Source organism: Pseudorca crassidens, chromosome 5, assembly GCF_039906515.1.
Source record: "Pseudorca crassidens isolate mPseCra1 chromosome 5, mPseCra1.hap1, whole genome shotgun sequence".
In the NCBI taxonomy this organism is placed as follows: Eukaryota; Metazoa; Chordata; class Mammalia; order Artiodactyla; family Delphinidae; genus Pseudorca; species Pseudorca crassidens.
Window position 1 is genome coordinate 29,643,654 of NC_090300.1, and position 17,198 is coordinate 29,660,851.

Below are 17,198 nucleotides of genomic sequence, written 5' to 3' on the forward strand. Positions count from 1 at the left end.
CCAACCGCCGCCCGCTCACCCCAGCTCTTGGCGGTGCGCCCCAGGAACTCTCCGGTGGTCGGGTTGTAGATGAAGAGCTTCCACTCGGCCAGGCTCTGGTTGAAGGACTTCTTCTCTTTCTTCGTCATGGTGTGCGTGCGGACGTCGAGGGGAGCGGCGGCCGCGGGGGTGGAAGCGGCGAGGAGCGCAGAGGCGCGTCCGGGCTCGAGCGGCGCAGCCCGGCGACGGCGGCAGAAGGCGGGACGGCCTAGGAAACCTCCTCTCTGTGGTGAGCGCTCGACCCGACTGCGCTGCGCCGCGCCGAGCCGGGCCGCCGCTCCGGCCGCGGGAGCCTGACGTCTCCGCCCTCCGCAACCAATCCCCGCGCCGTTCAGGCCCCGCCGCCGCCGCTACCGCCTCCAGCCGGCGGCGGGGCGCAGCTGGAAGCTGTGAAGACGCCCCGCCCACGGCCACGGCCCCGCTCGGTGGTACCCGGCTTGGCTCCGGGACGCTCGGCGCTCCCTCTTCCTGGCAAGAAGAAGCAAAAACTACGCATAGCAACTTAAAAAATCATGAGAGCTTAATAAGAAGCAGATTTATAATGACAAGCAAAAGATGAGCATCCCTAACCCGCTGGTTTTTCAGAAGAACTCTGGGGAGATGCTGCGGGCAACCGGGATCCGGAGTCCCCTCGCTTCCTAGCCTGCGGCGGCGCGGGACTAGCAGAGAGCGGAAACGACTCCAGTCCACCGAGGACGGGACTTCACCACCGTCTCCCCAAACCGTTTCCAGGCGTTCTCCTCTGGGCTCTACGACGTGACTAAAAGATAATCCGCTGTAGTATCTCGTGAGGGTGTACGGTGTGTTACATACCTTCGCTCAGAGAATGCCCTGACTTCGCTCTTTTGAAGGAGTCAACTGGGAATCTTGGGTCAATGGGAATTTCATCCTAAACATGCCAGTATTAAGTAAATGCAGTATAGTTTTCCCCAGATTTAATTGAATTTATCAATGAAATCAATACACATGCTTTCCTAAGTTTCCTGTCAACCGCAAGACCTGCTTTTTCTCAAACACTTAGACTCTACAGGAAATCAATTCTTCGTTTAGTGTTGATACCTAAATACTGTTCGCGGCTTTTCATCTTTTCCACTGTATTGGTTGCTCCCCTTGGTCAGAGCTGAGGGTGCAGTCGATGTTTTCCTACACGAGATGGAGCTGAAGAGTACAGTGCTTTGAGACTGTTGGGACAGCATGAAAAGACTTAAATAGGAGTTTGGGCAGGAGGTGCTTTCTTTTCTTTTTTTGGAAAAAAGAAATGGAGCACTACCTATGTTTTATTAGCAAATAAAAAATTATGAATGAAGAAATGTAGCACACATCTTACCGTTTGGAATGATGCATCGTGATCCATCCGACAGTTTAAACAGCCAGCAAATGCTTTAAAGGAGTAAATGGATAACAAAATTCTGGCGTTGCTTTTGTTTCCTCACTTTGTTTATCAAAACAAGGAATTATGAATTATGTCTTTCACAAATGGAAAAGGAATAGAAGAATATATTATTATAAAATGATTTTCCCCCTGCGCTTACGAAAGCTAAATTTAAAATTATGACCTTGGGAATGATAACCAAATCCAGTTACTTTGTTGAGCCAATGACAGCAAAAGATTTGTAGAAGCATTTTGTAAAATTTGGCATGAAAATAGTACTACAAATAGCAAAACATCGTGCAAGCAGACTAGAATGCATTTCTTTAGTTCATAAATAAGGTCGAAAGGGAACTGAGGAATGGAAGTAGTTAACTATTTTTGTCTCATTAAAAATCTAACTACAAATTAGAGGACAGCTAAAATATTGGTAGAGCTGATAACAGGCTTTCTAGTTTGGGTAAGAGGGAAGATACAGAGTCTATTTGGAATAAAATATAAAACTGCTTGGACTTCCCTGGTGGTGCAGTGGTTAAGAATCCACCTGCCAAAGCAGGGGACATAGGTTCGAGCCCTGGTCTGGGAAGATCTCACATGCCGCGGAGCAACTGGCCTGTGTGCCACAGCTACTGAGCCTGCGCTCTGAAGCCCGCATGCCACAACTACTGAGCCCACGTGCCACAACAAGGAAAGCCACCTCAATGAGAAGCCCACGTACCGCAACGAGGAGTAGCCCCTGCTCGCCGCAACTAGAGCAGCAATGGAGACCCAACGCAGCAAAAAAACAAAAACAAAACAAAAAAGCCCTCTGCTTTATTTATTTTGTGTGTGAGTTAATAACACACAATAACACAATAAGCACACTTCAAGAAATAATTACCTGGCGCATACAACGAAAACATGGTAAACAAGAACTTTATGAAATAGTGTTTCAAAGATACTGAATGCTGTCAGATATTTGTGGCCATTAATATGCTTTTCATACGTAGTGCTTTGTGGTTTTCCAATTAAGTACTTAAATACAAATATAATTCAGTAAGTATTTTCAAAACTCATGCCTAGTTTAGTATAATACCTGATCCAACAGATTTCAGTTTGGGGAAAAGTTTACATCCTAATCCAAAATACAGGAACTATTTGTTTCACTGATACATGATACTTGAGCATTACTTGCAAGAGAAAATACTAAGTGTTTGGGGGGATATTGGCCTACCAAGTATGAACAGATGAAATATCAAATTTAATCAGAGCTTTATTCCCTGTAGATTTACTTTACCATACCTGTCTCCCTTTTATTTTATTTCTTTTTTAATTTTTGAATTTTATTTAATTTATTTTTTTATACAGCAGGTCCTTATTAGTCATCAATTTTATACACATCAGTGTATACATGTCAATCCCAATTGCCCAATTCATCACACCACCACCTCCACCCCCTGCCGCTTTCCCCCCTTGGTGTCCATACGTTTGTTCTCTACATCTGTGTCTCAATTTCTGCCCTGCAAACCAGTTCATCTGTACCATTTTTCTACGTTCTACATATATGCGTTAATATACGATATTTGTTTTTCTCTTTCTGGCTTACTTCACTCTGTATGACAGTCTCTAGATCCATCCACGTCTCTACAAATGACCCAATTTCATTCCTTTTTATGGCTGAGTAATATTCTATTGTATATATGGACCACATCTTCTTTATCCATTCATCTGTCGATGGGCATTTAGGTTGCTTCCATGACCTGACTATTGTAAATAGAGCTGCAATGAACACTGTGGTACATGACTCTTTTTGAGTTATGGTTTTCTCAGGGTATATGCCCAGTAGTGGGATTGCTGGGTCATACGGTAGTTCTTTCTTTTTTTTTTTTTTCTGTAGGCGGGCCTCTCACTATCGTGGCCTCTACCGTTGCAGAGCACAGGCTCCAGACACACAGGCTCAGCGGCCGTGGCTCATGGGCCCAGCTGCTCCATGGCATGTGGGATCCTCCCGGACCGGGTCACGAACCCGTGTCCCCTGCATCGGCAGGCGGACTCTCAACCACTGTGCCACTAGGGAAGCCCCTATTTCTAGTTTTTTAAGGAACCTCCATACTGTTCTCCACAGTGGCTGTATCAATTTACATTCCTACCAACAGTGCAAGATGGTTCCCTTTTCTCCACACCCTCTCCAGCATTTGTTGTTTGTAGATTTTCTGATGATGCCCATTCTAACTGGTGTGAGGTGATACCTCATTGTAGTTTTGATTTCCATTTCTCTAATAATTAGTGATGTTGAGCAGCTTTTCATGTGCTTCTTGCCCATCTGTATGTCTTCTATGGAGAAATGTCTATTTAGGTCTTCTGCCCATTTTTGGATTGGGTTGTTTGTTTTTTTAATATTGAGCTACATGAGCTGTTTATATATTTTGGAGATAAATCCTTTGTCCATTGATTCATTTGCAAATATTTTCCCCCATTCTGAGGGTTGTCTTTTCGTCTTGTTTATGGTTTTCTTTGCTGTGCAAAAGCTTTGAAGTTTCATTAGGTCCCATTTGTTTATTTTTGTTTTTATTTCCATTACTCTAAGAGGTGGATCACAAAAGATCTTGCTGTGATTTATGTCAAAGACTGTTCTTCCTATGTTTTCCTCTGAGAGTTTTATAGTGTCTGGTCTTACATTTAGGTCTGTAATCCATTTTGAGTTTATTTTTGTGTATGGTGTTAGGGAGTGTTCTAATTTTATTCTTTTATATGTAGCTGTCCAGTTTTCCCAGCACCACTTATTGAAGAGACTGTCTTTTCTCCATTGTATATCCTTGCCTCCTTTGTCATAGATTAGTTGACCATAGGTTCGTGGGTTTATCTCTGGGCTTTCTATCTTGTTCCATTGATCTATGTTTCTGCTTTTGTGCCAGTACCATATTGTCTTGATTACTGTAGCTTTGTAGTATAGGCTGAAGTCAGGGAGTCTGATTCCTAATCCAAAATACAGGAACTATTTGTTTCTCTGATACATGATACTGGAGCATTACTTGCAAGAGAAAATACTAAGTGTTTTGGGGGATATTGGCCTACCAAGTATGAGCAGATGAAATATCAAATTTAAACAGAGCTTTATGCCCTGTCGATTTACTTTACCATACTCAAGTCTCCCTTTTAAAAGAGAAGTTATTTTGCCAGATAAAATACAGGACGCCCACTTAAATTTGAATTTCAGATAGGTGAATGTATATATAAGTATAAGTATATTCCATGTAATATTTGAGACACACTTACATTAAAAAAAATGATTCTTGTCTATCTGAAAATCAAATTTAACTGGATGCCTTGTTTTTTCATTTGCTAAATCTGGCTTCCCTACTGTAGAGGATACCTACGAATCCCACAGCAATAATAATGATCATTTATACATACCAAGTCCTAGGCCCCGGACCACTTGCTTCGTGTGATTTATTTCTTAATCTTCACAAATACCCTAAGAAGGAGGTATTAGTTCCCTAATTTTGTAAATGAGGAAACTGAGGTTTAGAGAAATTAAGTGACTCACCCATGGTCAAAAAGGTATCAAACAGCAGCACAGTGATTCAATGCCCATCTCTCCTCCACCACCCAATACTGCTTCCACAGTGAATGACGACAAAGTTCTGGGAAAACTTAACAAAGCTGAATGAGGCAGAATGAGAGAGAAATGGTTGTAGGCCACTGGCTGAGTATGCTGTCCAATCAGCAGAATCCATTTTCTACTTTCTGTGGGCATAAACAAGATATTTTGGCTCTTAATTTTCTAAAACTCTTTGTTTATTCCCGAATTTTATTTTTTTAATATTATTTATTTATTTTATTATTTAGTTAGGCTGCGCCAGGTCTTCTTTGCAGCATGTGAGATCTTTGTTGTGGCATGTGGGATCTTTAGTTATGGCATGCATGCGGGATCTAGTTCCCCGACCAGAGATTGAACCCGGACCCCCTGCATTGGGAGCATGGAGTCTTACCCACTGGATCACCAGGGAAGTCCCTATTCCTGAATTTTAGAATTGTTTATACAGAAAAAAGTATTTCAGTTCTTAAAACAGCATCTTATTTATAACTTGGTGTTATAACTAGGACTGTGATACTAAATCACTGAAAGACCATTGTCCCTCAGAGAATAGATATTAAGATTTCCTTAGAAATAGTCCTTTCTTCCCCACAAGCAACAGCTATAATTGTGTTGGGATTTTATTGTATCTGAGAAATACAGTCATGAATATATATATTCTCCACAGAAAATGTCCTTTTCCACACATTGATTTTAATATTGAATACTTTTACTAATCCTTTAACAAACAGCATCTCTACATACTTTGCAGGTTAAAGGGCAGACAGTTGCATTGTTGATTATCTTGAATAAAATGAACCAGTGCTTTCATAAAGCATGAGCACAGTGTCTGGCACAGAAAGCGCTCTGTAAATGGTAGGGGGTTTTGGGATATAATTTCTAATACTGTCATCCACTGTGTTAGGTGTTTTATGAAAAAGTGTATGATATGATCTAACAGGATTTTTTACTAAATGAAAAATAAATTCAAAAGACCAAATCAATATGAAAGAGTAATTAATAATTTGGTTATAAAAATTTACAGGAGTAGGTGAAGTTGTAAGTGAAACAAGAATGGCAGAATATTGATGTTTATTGAAGCTGGGTGATGGGTGGATGAAGTTCATTATACTTTGTTTACTTTGTATATCCTTGAAATTTTCCAGGATAGAATGTTTTTTTAAAATGGGGGCAAAGGATAGGAAATTTTCTTGATGCACAAGAAAAGTTCACTTAGTTGAAAAATAACCGGAAGAAGGTATGGATGTAATGTTTTCAAAAGAACGATTTAAAAAAAAAAAAAAAGCTGAACTAATGGGAAACAGATAATTCTGGGAACATAAGATAATTTTTTTGTATTCTAATTAGTAACCAGAGGTAAAGTTGAGAAGCTATTGTATCCATAAGACAAAGACAAGTATATGTATATAAATATATATATGTATGTATGTATATATATGAGACAAAAAAATTATTGAAAATTTAAAATATAATTAATTCCTATAATTTAAAAAATCAACATAAGGGCTGAAAGAAAAGGTCAATGGAATCTCCCAGAGTGTAAAGCAAAAAGACGAAAGAAACACTGTATTTTTAAAAGTCCAAAGACTATCTAGGTTCAATCCAGGAGGGACAATAGTGAACTAATAGTTCCAGAAGGAGGCAAGAAAATGTGGGGGAGAAAATAGTGAAAGAAATACAGAAAAAAAAATGTCCTAGAGTTGAGAAAAGATAGAAGTCTTCAAACTGAAAGCGCTTACTGAGTGCCAAGCAAAATAAATAAAAATAGACCCATACTTAACCCTAACCTTGTGATTTTATAGTACATCAAATACTAAGAGAAGTTCCTAAAAGCTTCTGGAGAACAAACAACAGGTCAACTACAACAGAACACAGAACAAAATCCTGATTGGCACCAGTCTTCTCATCAACAACAGTGCTAGAGACAGTGGTGGACTGCCTGCAGAGTTCTGAGCATCAGAATCCCATACCCAGCTAAGCTATAAGGGTAAAGTGAAAACACGTTCAGACATGTAAGAACTCAGAAAGTCCACCTCTCAAAAATCCTTTCTGAAAACATCAGTTAAAGATGGACCAGTAAAAAGGAAAAGGAATCCAAGAAAGAGAAAAACCTGGGATGCAAGAAACACTGATCCTAACCCAGGAGTGCTATGAAGAGAAGGTCTAAAATAACAACTGTACAGCAGGCTAAGAGAACAACAGATTTTAAAGGGAGAAAAATATCTTCAAGCAGAAAGTAGATTCCATGGCCATGGAGACTGGAATTAAGATCCTGAACAAATTTAATCATATGGTGAAGGCATGTGCTTCTTTTGTTAAATGGAAGGCAATTAAAACCAGCAGAAAACTCTGTTCCAAATATAAAGCAAACTAAAATGTGGCAACTCATGGAGCGTTTGAAAATGTAATTATATAATCTCAATGTTTGGAGCATCCTTTATTTTTTTTAATTAATTAATTTTAATTTTTGGCTGTGTTGGGTCTTCGTTGCTGCGTGCAGGGGCTTTCTCTAGTTGCAACAAGCGGGGGCTACTCTTCATTGCGCGGGCTTCTCACTGTGATGGCTTCTCTTGTTGTGGAGCATGGGCTCTAGGCGTGCAGGCTTCAGTAGTTGTGGCACACGGGCTCAGTAGTTGTGGCTCGCAGGCTCCAGAGTGCAGGCTCAGTAGCTGTGGCCCTCGGACCCAGTTGCTCCGCGGCATATGGGATCTTCCCAGACCAGGGCTCAAACCCGTGTCCCCTGCACTGGCAGGCAGATTCTTAACCACTGAGCCACCAGGGAAGCCCTGGAGCCTCCTTTCTATTGGCACAGGGCTAGTGATATGGATTTACTTTTTCTTTTTTTTTTAATTTACTTTTTATTTTATATTGGGGTATAGTTGATTTACAATGTTGTGTCAGTTTCAGGTGTACAGCAAAGTGGTTCAGTTCTACATATACGTATATTCATTCTTCTTCATATTCTTTTCCTATATAGGTTATTACAGAATATTGAGTAGAATTTCCTGTGCTGTACAGTAGGTATGAAATAAAGCGAGAAAGGATTTAAAGTGATTACCTCTAGGGAGTTCAGTGAAAATCATGTATGTTTTTCCAATGGGATAGGAGAGAGGATACATGTACTTTTCATTTGTAGTTCATTTCATCTTGTAGTTTGATTTTTTTAAAATCATGTACATGTTGTTCTACTTTGATAGTTTAAGTGGTTGGGAAAAAAGCACTTTAGTGTAACTGGCTCCTCCCATTACAAACCCTGAGACCCACAATTCCTACCTGCAACCCTTTTTTTTTCCTCCTTAAAGGAAGATTTAAATTCTTCAGTAACAGGCTAAGAACTAACACCTTAATAAATGAGTTACAAGGTATTAGGTGAAACCAAATGAAATTTTGACCTACGAAGATAGCAATTTCATATCATTCAAATTAATATATGCTTTTTTCACTAAAAAAGTACAAGTGAAGCCAGAACTGTAATTATAGCCTGTTATGCACCATACATTTCATTTTTTTTTTTTTTTTTTTTTTTGCGGTACGCAGGCCTCTCACTGTTGTGGCCTCTCCCGTTGTGGAGCACAGGCTCCGGACGCGCAGGCTCAGCGGCCATGGCTCACGGGTCCAGCCGCTCCGCGGCATGTGGGATCTTCCCGGACCGGGGCACGAACCCATGTCCCCTGCATCGGCAGGCGGACTCTCAACCACTGCGCCACCAGGGAAGCCCCATACATTTCATTTTTTATATTGATTTTTCTACTTAATTTAATTAAAAAAAATTTAAACCCCACAGAGCTCTGTCAAAAACACAAAAGTATTTTCAATTACAGAAAGAGCTAAGCCATCAGTCTCCAGAGAATTTTGGTTTACTTTTTTTTTAATTAATTTTTATTGGAGTACGGATGCTTGGTTTACTTTTGTTTGATATGTCTCTTACAAAGCAACCTGCTAATTTAACTCAAATTTGAAACTAAAAAGGTGTCACATGAAGCCATCTATTTAATATCCAGGCCCCTTGTACATGTAATATGCCAAAGTAATATACCCTGCAATTTTTCTATTTATTTCTTTCATGACAAACTCTAACCAAAGAGGGGCCAGGAAGAATTTCCTAATACAAGGGCGAGGCAGACTTAAGAACAATGTCTTACTACTTAATCACTGTTTTTCAGCAAACCTTGAAAGTACCTGAATCTCAAAAGTTAGCCCTAGGCCTTTTTTTTTTTTTTTTTTCATAAAACTCAATGCTCCTCCCAAATTTGAGGTATTTGATTCCCTAACTGAGAATCCTTCTCGAATATTTTCACCCTATACCTGACAATTTATTCCTGATTGTTACTATGAAGGACTAAAAGCTGTAGAGGATGCGTAGTTTCAAACTATAGTTCTTGATATTATATAGTAGGATAAGCATATTGCTCATAGACTCCTAGATCTCTAGAGAAGGGACCCTCAAGATCAGCTGATCTGTTCACAAATGAGGAAACTGAGGTCTAAAGAGACTGAGAAATTTAGTCTATACAGAAAGTTAATGAGATACACAAAGTGACCAGAGAGTGTTCAGCTCCTGGTGAGACCTTTTTTCTGTTACACTGTGCTGTTTCCTTAACTCAGAAATTCACCATCAAAAATATCCAGGTTTTTTTTTTAAAGAAACTAGTCAAAAATGGACTTTTGTAAACCCAGAAAATCATGATTCTCCAGAAATTCTATAAATTAAAAAATATGTTGCCCCTCAGAGGTCAGGAATAATGGCGGTAAACAAAATACTTTCCATATCCTGAAGTCGGGGGCATCCTTCAGTGGAAAAGAAAATGTGGGCTAAAAGAATAGTAGGCCCTATCTTTCCATATTTCATCTTTATTTGAACAAAGGTGTCTCACAAATAGTGATCAGGGCTCATTTCCCTCTATTCAAATAAGCTGTAGGCTTCTGGTATGTTTGCCAGACAACTTCTAGGGCAAAATTGGAGCAATTCAAAACTTGAATCCAATTTTCTAGCTGCCAGGATTGCATTACCTGATAGCATTAATAAATAACTGACTTATTATTTAAACAATCTCTTTTCCTTTCAGTTTGATGTTTTGTTTTCAGTGGAAAATAATTGTGTCAGAGAAGTGACTGTTTTCTTTTAAGCAGGAACTATCTGTCACAACCGAACTACGAGGAACATGAAGGAAGATTTAAGTGTCACTTTAGGTAGTATCGCAACAGTGTTTCCTAAGAGACTTGATAATATCTCCAGGGCCATGGGCATTCAAGTTCCTTGACTCTAATTATTGTGTTGCAACCAACTTCTGACATGACCATAGCTACCATAGCTTAATTACTTTTACACAAATTCATTATCTCTCATGAATTGTGTACAAGTATATAACTCTGCCTTACTGGATATATTATGAGGAGAATGGTCTTTTGGTTATATGACGATTTGGGAGTTAGGAAATCCCCATAAATGAATATTGTGTTTCAACTTCCTGCAAATCACGTAAGCTTATATCAGCTAATGATCTTTCCATAGCAAGAAACAGAAAGCAAACTCCTAGTGACTTAAACAATAAGGAAAATGTACAGGTGAACATAGCGTAAAGTCCAGCTTTGAGAAAGCTTTAACCCAGGGCCCAAATGAAGTCTATAAATCCTGGATTCTTGCTTTCCATTTATTGGTTTTTAGGATTAGTTTCTAGAAGCTTCTGGGCCTAATTATTTCCATGTTCAAATCCAGAAGGAAAGAGAGACTCAGCATCCTCAATAGCTTAAATAAAACTCCTAAATGTAGCCTCATTGACCCACCCACTGCCCTGACTCGGGTACTGTGTTTGTCCTAAACCAACTGCGAAGACCAGAGAGGGAGATGGTATACACTGATTGGATCAAGCCCAGGAGGGTCCACTCTTGACCTGGGGGTGGGGTCAGTCTCTCTCAATTGCATGGTTCAAAAATTTGGAATAGTGTTAGGAAGAGGGGAGGGGAGATGAATCCTACAGACTTCTATTTAAATAACTGTCTTCAAAAACTAAAATTTCAGGGACTTCCCTGACGGTCCAGTGGTTAGGACTCTGCACTTCCACTGCAGGGGGCCCGGGTGTGACCCCTGGTCAGGGAACTAAGATCCCACAAGCCGCACAGCCTGGCCAAAAAACAAACAAAACCCCTTGAAACCAATCCCCCTTCAAACAATAACTAACATTTCAACCTAGAGTCATTCTTGCCTTCATTGATTTATTCAACTAACATTTCTTTAGGGCTCCCCATATGTGAGGTCTTTTTTTAAAAAAATATTTATTTATTTTGGCTATGCCAGGTCTTAGTTGTGGCACACGGGATCTTTAATTGTGGCATGCACACTAGTTCCCTGACCAGGGATCAAACCTGGGCCCCCTCCATTGGGAGCGCAGAGTTTTAACCGCTGGACCACAAAGGAAGTCCCTAAAGTGAATGTGTTTTGATTTTTGAAGTTAACTTGGGGGTTGGAAGAGGGTTTACATACATTGAACACAAGACACTGTCTTCATAATTTTTTCCAGAGTCAGCTCCTTTTAGATCTAGGAGATAAATAAGTCTTCTTGTAGCAGTAATTTATCAGTCAGCAGTTGAAGTTCTGAGGAAGCAGTTCATTTGTCTAGTGTAGTGATCTTGTCTTAGAGCTCTTCCGGGCTCCTGACTACTCTCTCTCACCTCCCACCTCCAGGCTCAGTCTCCCTCCCACTCTAGGGAGGATGCTTACAGGCAGGAGTCTCCAAAGCCCTTGTTGGAAATTCATTAGCTCAGGATAGAGTTGGTCTTGCTCTTTCCTGCGACTGCCTCGACCTTGGTTTCTAGATATCTAGTAACCAAGAACTTTTCCGGTAACCAAGATCTGCCTATCTTCTTGTTCTTGGCTGACCCTTGCTCTGTTCCTGAGTCCCTGGTAATTGCATTTCCCTCCCAGTTTCACAGGAAGGTTATTGCCCTCTGTTCTCTCCAGTGACTACATTTGTCTGACCTTGACTCCTAAACTCGTAACACCTGAGTTATCTGCATACATTTCTCCTCTCCTTGGCATGGAATCATTCACTTAAACCAGGTGTAAGAGTGTTCGTGTTTTTATTGGGGCCTGTATTCTACTTAGCTTGTTTTTAATCTTAGTTCCCCAACCAGGGATCGAACCTGCACCCCCTTCAGTGGAAGTGCAGAGTCTTAACCACTGGACCACCAGGGAAGTCCCAGAGCTAGTATATTTCTTGAATGCCCTGGATCTCACTGAAAACAACTCATTAACTTTCTAGCATTGAATTATATCAGCTGACAGGAACACAAACAAGGTGGGCTAAAAATAAAAAAAAAAACTGGATGATCACTTAACACCTCATAACATAAGCGGTGTGATATGGACAAAAAGCAGTGCAAACACTTCAATAAAATCTGAACTAGTTATAACAGCCATCTGGTCAAGAATCCTATTTTAGTTTTTACAAGAGATCAAAAGCTTAAGAATTAAGAATCATAGGCATAACAATTTCCATAATCATCTCACTGCTTAAAACAGGAAGAAAAAAACATTGGTATACTCTGTTTTTTCTCTAAGTTTTCTTGGCAGAAAAAAAAAAGAAATGTGATTCAGTTTTGCAGATAAGAATTTTTTTGGAGCAACTTTCTTAAAGATAGGGGTTTCTGCACACTCACAGATATAGAGAACAAACTTGTGGTGGCCAAGGGGGAGGGGGAATAGGGGAGGGATGGATTGGGAATTTGGGGTTAGCAGATGCAAACTAGTATATGTAGAATGGATAAACAACAAGGTCCTACTATATAGCACAGGGAACTATACTCAATATCTTGCAATATATGTGTTATATATATATATATATATATATATATGTAGGTAACTCACTTTGCTGTATAACAGAAATTAACACAACATTATAAATCAACTATACCTCAAGAACAACAAGAAAAGACAGGGGTTTCTGTCTCTATTTCATCATTGAAATAGTTCAATAGACCAATTGCAGTATAGGATTTAAAAGACAAAATTCCATTTAGAAATGGTATATGAAAGCATCTAGTTGTACTAACAGAATTATGCAAGACCAACACAGGCAAAATTAGCTGCAAAGCTCTTGAACCTTTTTGGGTTCTGAAACCATTGATATTACCTGGGGTATTTATGCTGTAAAATTTGATAGACCTCACACGTTTTACTTGGTGTATTCTCAGCTGCCATTCACCAAAAAATCAAAGAAAAGTGGTTTATATGACAAGAATATTTTTCTCATGGAGGAGGGCCCAGAGTTGGCTCAGGGCTCAACAGCGTCACAGAGAATCCAAGTTCTTCCTGTCTCATTCTCAATGGCTCAGCCCAGTGTTCCCTCGGGTCACATGATGGCAGCAGCAGGTCCACAGGGACATGTCCCCAAGCAGGGAGGAGGGAGCTGGGTCTCCTCACACATCCCTGTCATTTTATTGGAGAAGAAAACCTTTCCCCAAAGCATGTACCTCTCTTTCCCCTTCTTTCATCGACCAGAACTTGATCCTACAGCACTGTTCGCTGAAAAGTGATAGTGTGCTATGGACAAGCTTTCCACATTTTACTAACCCATGGAACATTTCATATTACATGAGGTTCATCTCCCCTTTGAAGTCTTGAGAGTACTCAACCTTACGGGCCACGTGGACCTGCTTTCTTTTGTAAAGGTAGACCTTTGTCTACCTATTCCTTATGTTATTATTGGTGATTTCAGGCTTTCTGTTTATTTAGTCAGGTTTGGAAAGTCATTCCCCATGGTCTAGATTTTTAAAGTCACTGGAATGAAGCTGTACCTAACATTAAAAAAATTTGTTTTTAAATATCTGCATCCTGTTTTCATTCTTAATGAATGTTACAGTGTCTTTCTGCTTCTTTCTTTTCTGGAACAGACTTGCCAAAGGCTTTCTATGTTTTGATCTTGTCAGAACATAGAAGTTTAAAGCTATTGTTTTTTGGCATTCTATTTCATACTATCTATTATATCTTTATTAATTCCTTCCTTCTACCTTCTTTGGTTTATTTTTTTATTTCTTCTCTGGTTTCTGGAACTGAATGCTAAGTTCATTTATTTTCAACCTTTCTTGCTTTCTAACATCTGGATTTAACATTATAATCTGCTCCCTGAGAAAATATTTTGTTATGACTCAGAGCTGAGATGCTTTGTTCCCATTGTCACTGATTTCTAAATAATTCTACTGCCCCACCCTGTGGGAGAATTATACTTCTTTAACCCATTGATGCTAGACTTAGCCATGCAACTTATACTTTAGTCAATAAAATACGAGTAGAGGTGAAGCCTACATTTCATGAGTCATAGTGTGGGTCCATCATCTTTCTTTTCCTTTGGCAAAAAGACAAGCAAAGTCCTAGATAGGGCTGCTTCTTCGGCCTGCACACCAGACTGAAGGTGACAAGAGAGTGGCCACTGGCCTGGGATAGTGATGTAGTGTGAATGAGAAATAAATGATTGTTGTTCTAAACTCCTGAAACAGCCTTAAATGCTTCAGCACGCATTTCTGAAGAATAAGAACTTCTTCCTATGTAGCCAAAAATGATGTTTCACATCTAAAAAAAATTAATGATGATTTCTTAATATTATCCAATACTTAACACATATTTGAATTTCTTCATTTGGCCCAAAATGTCCTTCATAGCTGGTTTGTACAAACCAGAAACCAATCCAGAGCCACATGTTCCATTTAAGTTTTTAAACTGTCTTTTAACCTAGAAGAGTCCCTTTTCTTATTACACTGCTTTGTTGAAGAGCCTGGGGCAGCTGTCCTAAAGAATGTACCATCTTTTAGATTTGTTTGTTTCCCCATAGTTTTGTTTAGCTTGTTCCTGTATCCCCCCTATTTCAGTAAATAAGTTAGATCTAAACATTTGGTTAGGTTCAAGTTAAACATTTTTGGCTAGAATACAGTATATGTGATATTGTGTGCTTTGTATTGTATCACATCAGAAGACACATACAGTTGGTTATCTCACCATTAGTCATGCTAATGGGATAGAGGACCACTAGGTTAAAGTGGGAGCAGCCTGATGCCTCCATTATATCGTTATGTTTTTTATCTCTTGTGACCAGAAAGTAACCCAAACGTTATCACTTTAATACGATATGAATAATCAAGTATCCGTCCATAGAGGTTTTAACAACAATTGATAATCCTTGCCTGAATCAATAATTTCATTAGGGACTATAAAATGACTCTTCTGTAAAGCAGAGCTTCTCCTTCTAAATGGAGACATTTGGTTTCTGCAATAAAGTTGCTACTAGAAAGGCAGGATAATGTTCCAATATGTGTTCCAATATTCACTGTAGCACTGTTTATAATAGCCAAGACATGGAAACAACCTAAGCGTCCACTGACAGATGAATGGATCAAGAAGATGTGGTATATATACACGACAGAATATTACTCAGCCATAAATGTGAATGAAATAATGCCATTTGCAGCAACATGGATGGACCTAGAGATTATCATACTAAGTGAAGTAAGCCAGACAGAGAAAGACAAATATCATATGATACCACTTATATGTGGAATCTAAAAAAATGATACAAATGAACTTATTTACAAAACAGAAATTGACTTACAGACATAGAAAACAAATTTACGGTTACCAAAGGGGAAAGGAGGGTAGGAGGGATAAATTAGGAGTTTGGGATTAACAGATATACTGTACTATATATATAAAATAGATAAACAACAAGGACCTACTGTATAGCACAAGGAACTGTATTCAATATCTTATAATAACCTATCATGGAAAAGAATCTGGAAAAGAAAAGATATGTATATATGTATAACTTAATCACTTTGCTGTACACCTGAAACTAACACATTAGAAATCAACTGTACTTCAACTGAAAAAAAGAGATTTCAGACACTGAGAATATCTTGGAGTACGCAGGAGCCACTGCTGGCTGTGGCTACTACCTAGTTGAGAAAGTGAGTAACGTGTACTCTGAATCACTGGTCACAATGATTCTGTGATAAAATTAGCTACATGAGGAAGCAGTACTTAATTTCATTTTGGTTTAGTTTAGTTTTTAATCACAAGCGAGGGTGGGCATTGTGCAAGAGCACAAGAGGGCTGCTTTGATCCAGCCTCTGCTCCTGTCTTATCACCACGTGACCTTAGGAAAGACACAACCTCTCCAAGATTCAAGTCCCTCATCTGTAAAGTAAGGACACGAACACCTTCCTTACAGGGCTTTGGTGAGAATTTACAGGAAAGTGCTGTGAAGCCCCATGTAAATGAAACCTGTGAAAAATTAATAAGTTAAAAATGTTTCGGGTTCTGTAAATGCACGGATTCAGTTCTAATTTTTAAAAATCAGCACTTGCCTGTGACTTCCTGGTACAGAACAGTGAGGGTGGATGGGCAGGTCTGACAGACCCACCCACTGCTTGGAGTAGCACCTTGGCATGCCAGACTTGGAGGATGGAAACTCACAAAACCACCACAAAGGGTCAGAATCCCCCTCTCCTAGAACAAGTAACTTATAAGAGATTTTTTTTTTTAAATTATGCACAGGTTGGAGCTTTCTAATTGATAGGCTGGGTTTTGCTATTCTCATCTAGCTACCGGGAGCGAAGAATCACTTACCTATTTTCCTAACCCGAACTTGGACCAGCAGCTGTTCCCTGGCACGATCACATTCTAGAGGACTGTCTAAAGAACTCCTTAGTTTCTGGTTTGAGATTTGAAGAGTAATTTGTGGAATGTCCCCTCTGGAAAGCAAACAGTGCTACAGAGCACGAATTTAATTCTTATGCCCAGAAAGTTCAGCTTTGATATTTTATTATAGACAACATTAACGGAAGCCACTGATTTCTCTGGGGACTGCTTTGGAAATGGTGTGAAAAAAAATGGAACTTCGGAAGGACTGCCCAACATCTCTCCTCATTTTACCATTTATATACAAGTCCTTATTAGGCAACAGGGAAAAAGTCACTGCAATTTCCTCAACTGTGATCTGGAAAGTAGCCACACCCTCCTCTCAGAAGTTCCCTCTTCCCCCACAAAGCTTTTTCCTTTTGAAAATGAGATTTTTATTCTATTTATAAAAGAAACGTGTGCTCCTTTCTCCAATTACAGTCTACAATTAAATCAATTTCACATCAGGTGGAAGCCAATCCTTTCTTCGGAATGGCAACATAAATGTTCATGGAACTGGTGATTTTTGCTAGTGAATCATGTCCTAG

At 39.5% G+C, this 17,198-nt stretch overlaps 1 protein-coding gene across 2 annotated transcripts in view; it reads right to left on the reverse strand.

Annotated features, from left to right (window-relative positions):
* ATP1B3 (ATPase Na+/K+ transporting subunit beta 3) overlaps positions 1 to 331 on the reverse strand; it is a 41,542-nt gene extending 41,211 nt beyond the window's left edge. Inside the window, exon 1 of one of the 2 annotated variants that reach the window (XM_067737634.1) lies at positions 20 to 331. In XM_067737634.1, coding sequence (XP_067593735.1) covers positions 20 to 128 — 109 coding nt within the window. In that variant the 5' untranslated portion in view covers positions 129 to 331. The remainder of the gene's footprint in view (positions 1 to 19) is intronic. The other variant, XM_067737633.1, reaches the window with a different exon arrangement.
* Between the last annotated feature and the right edge of the window lie 16,867 nt (positions 332 to 17,198).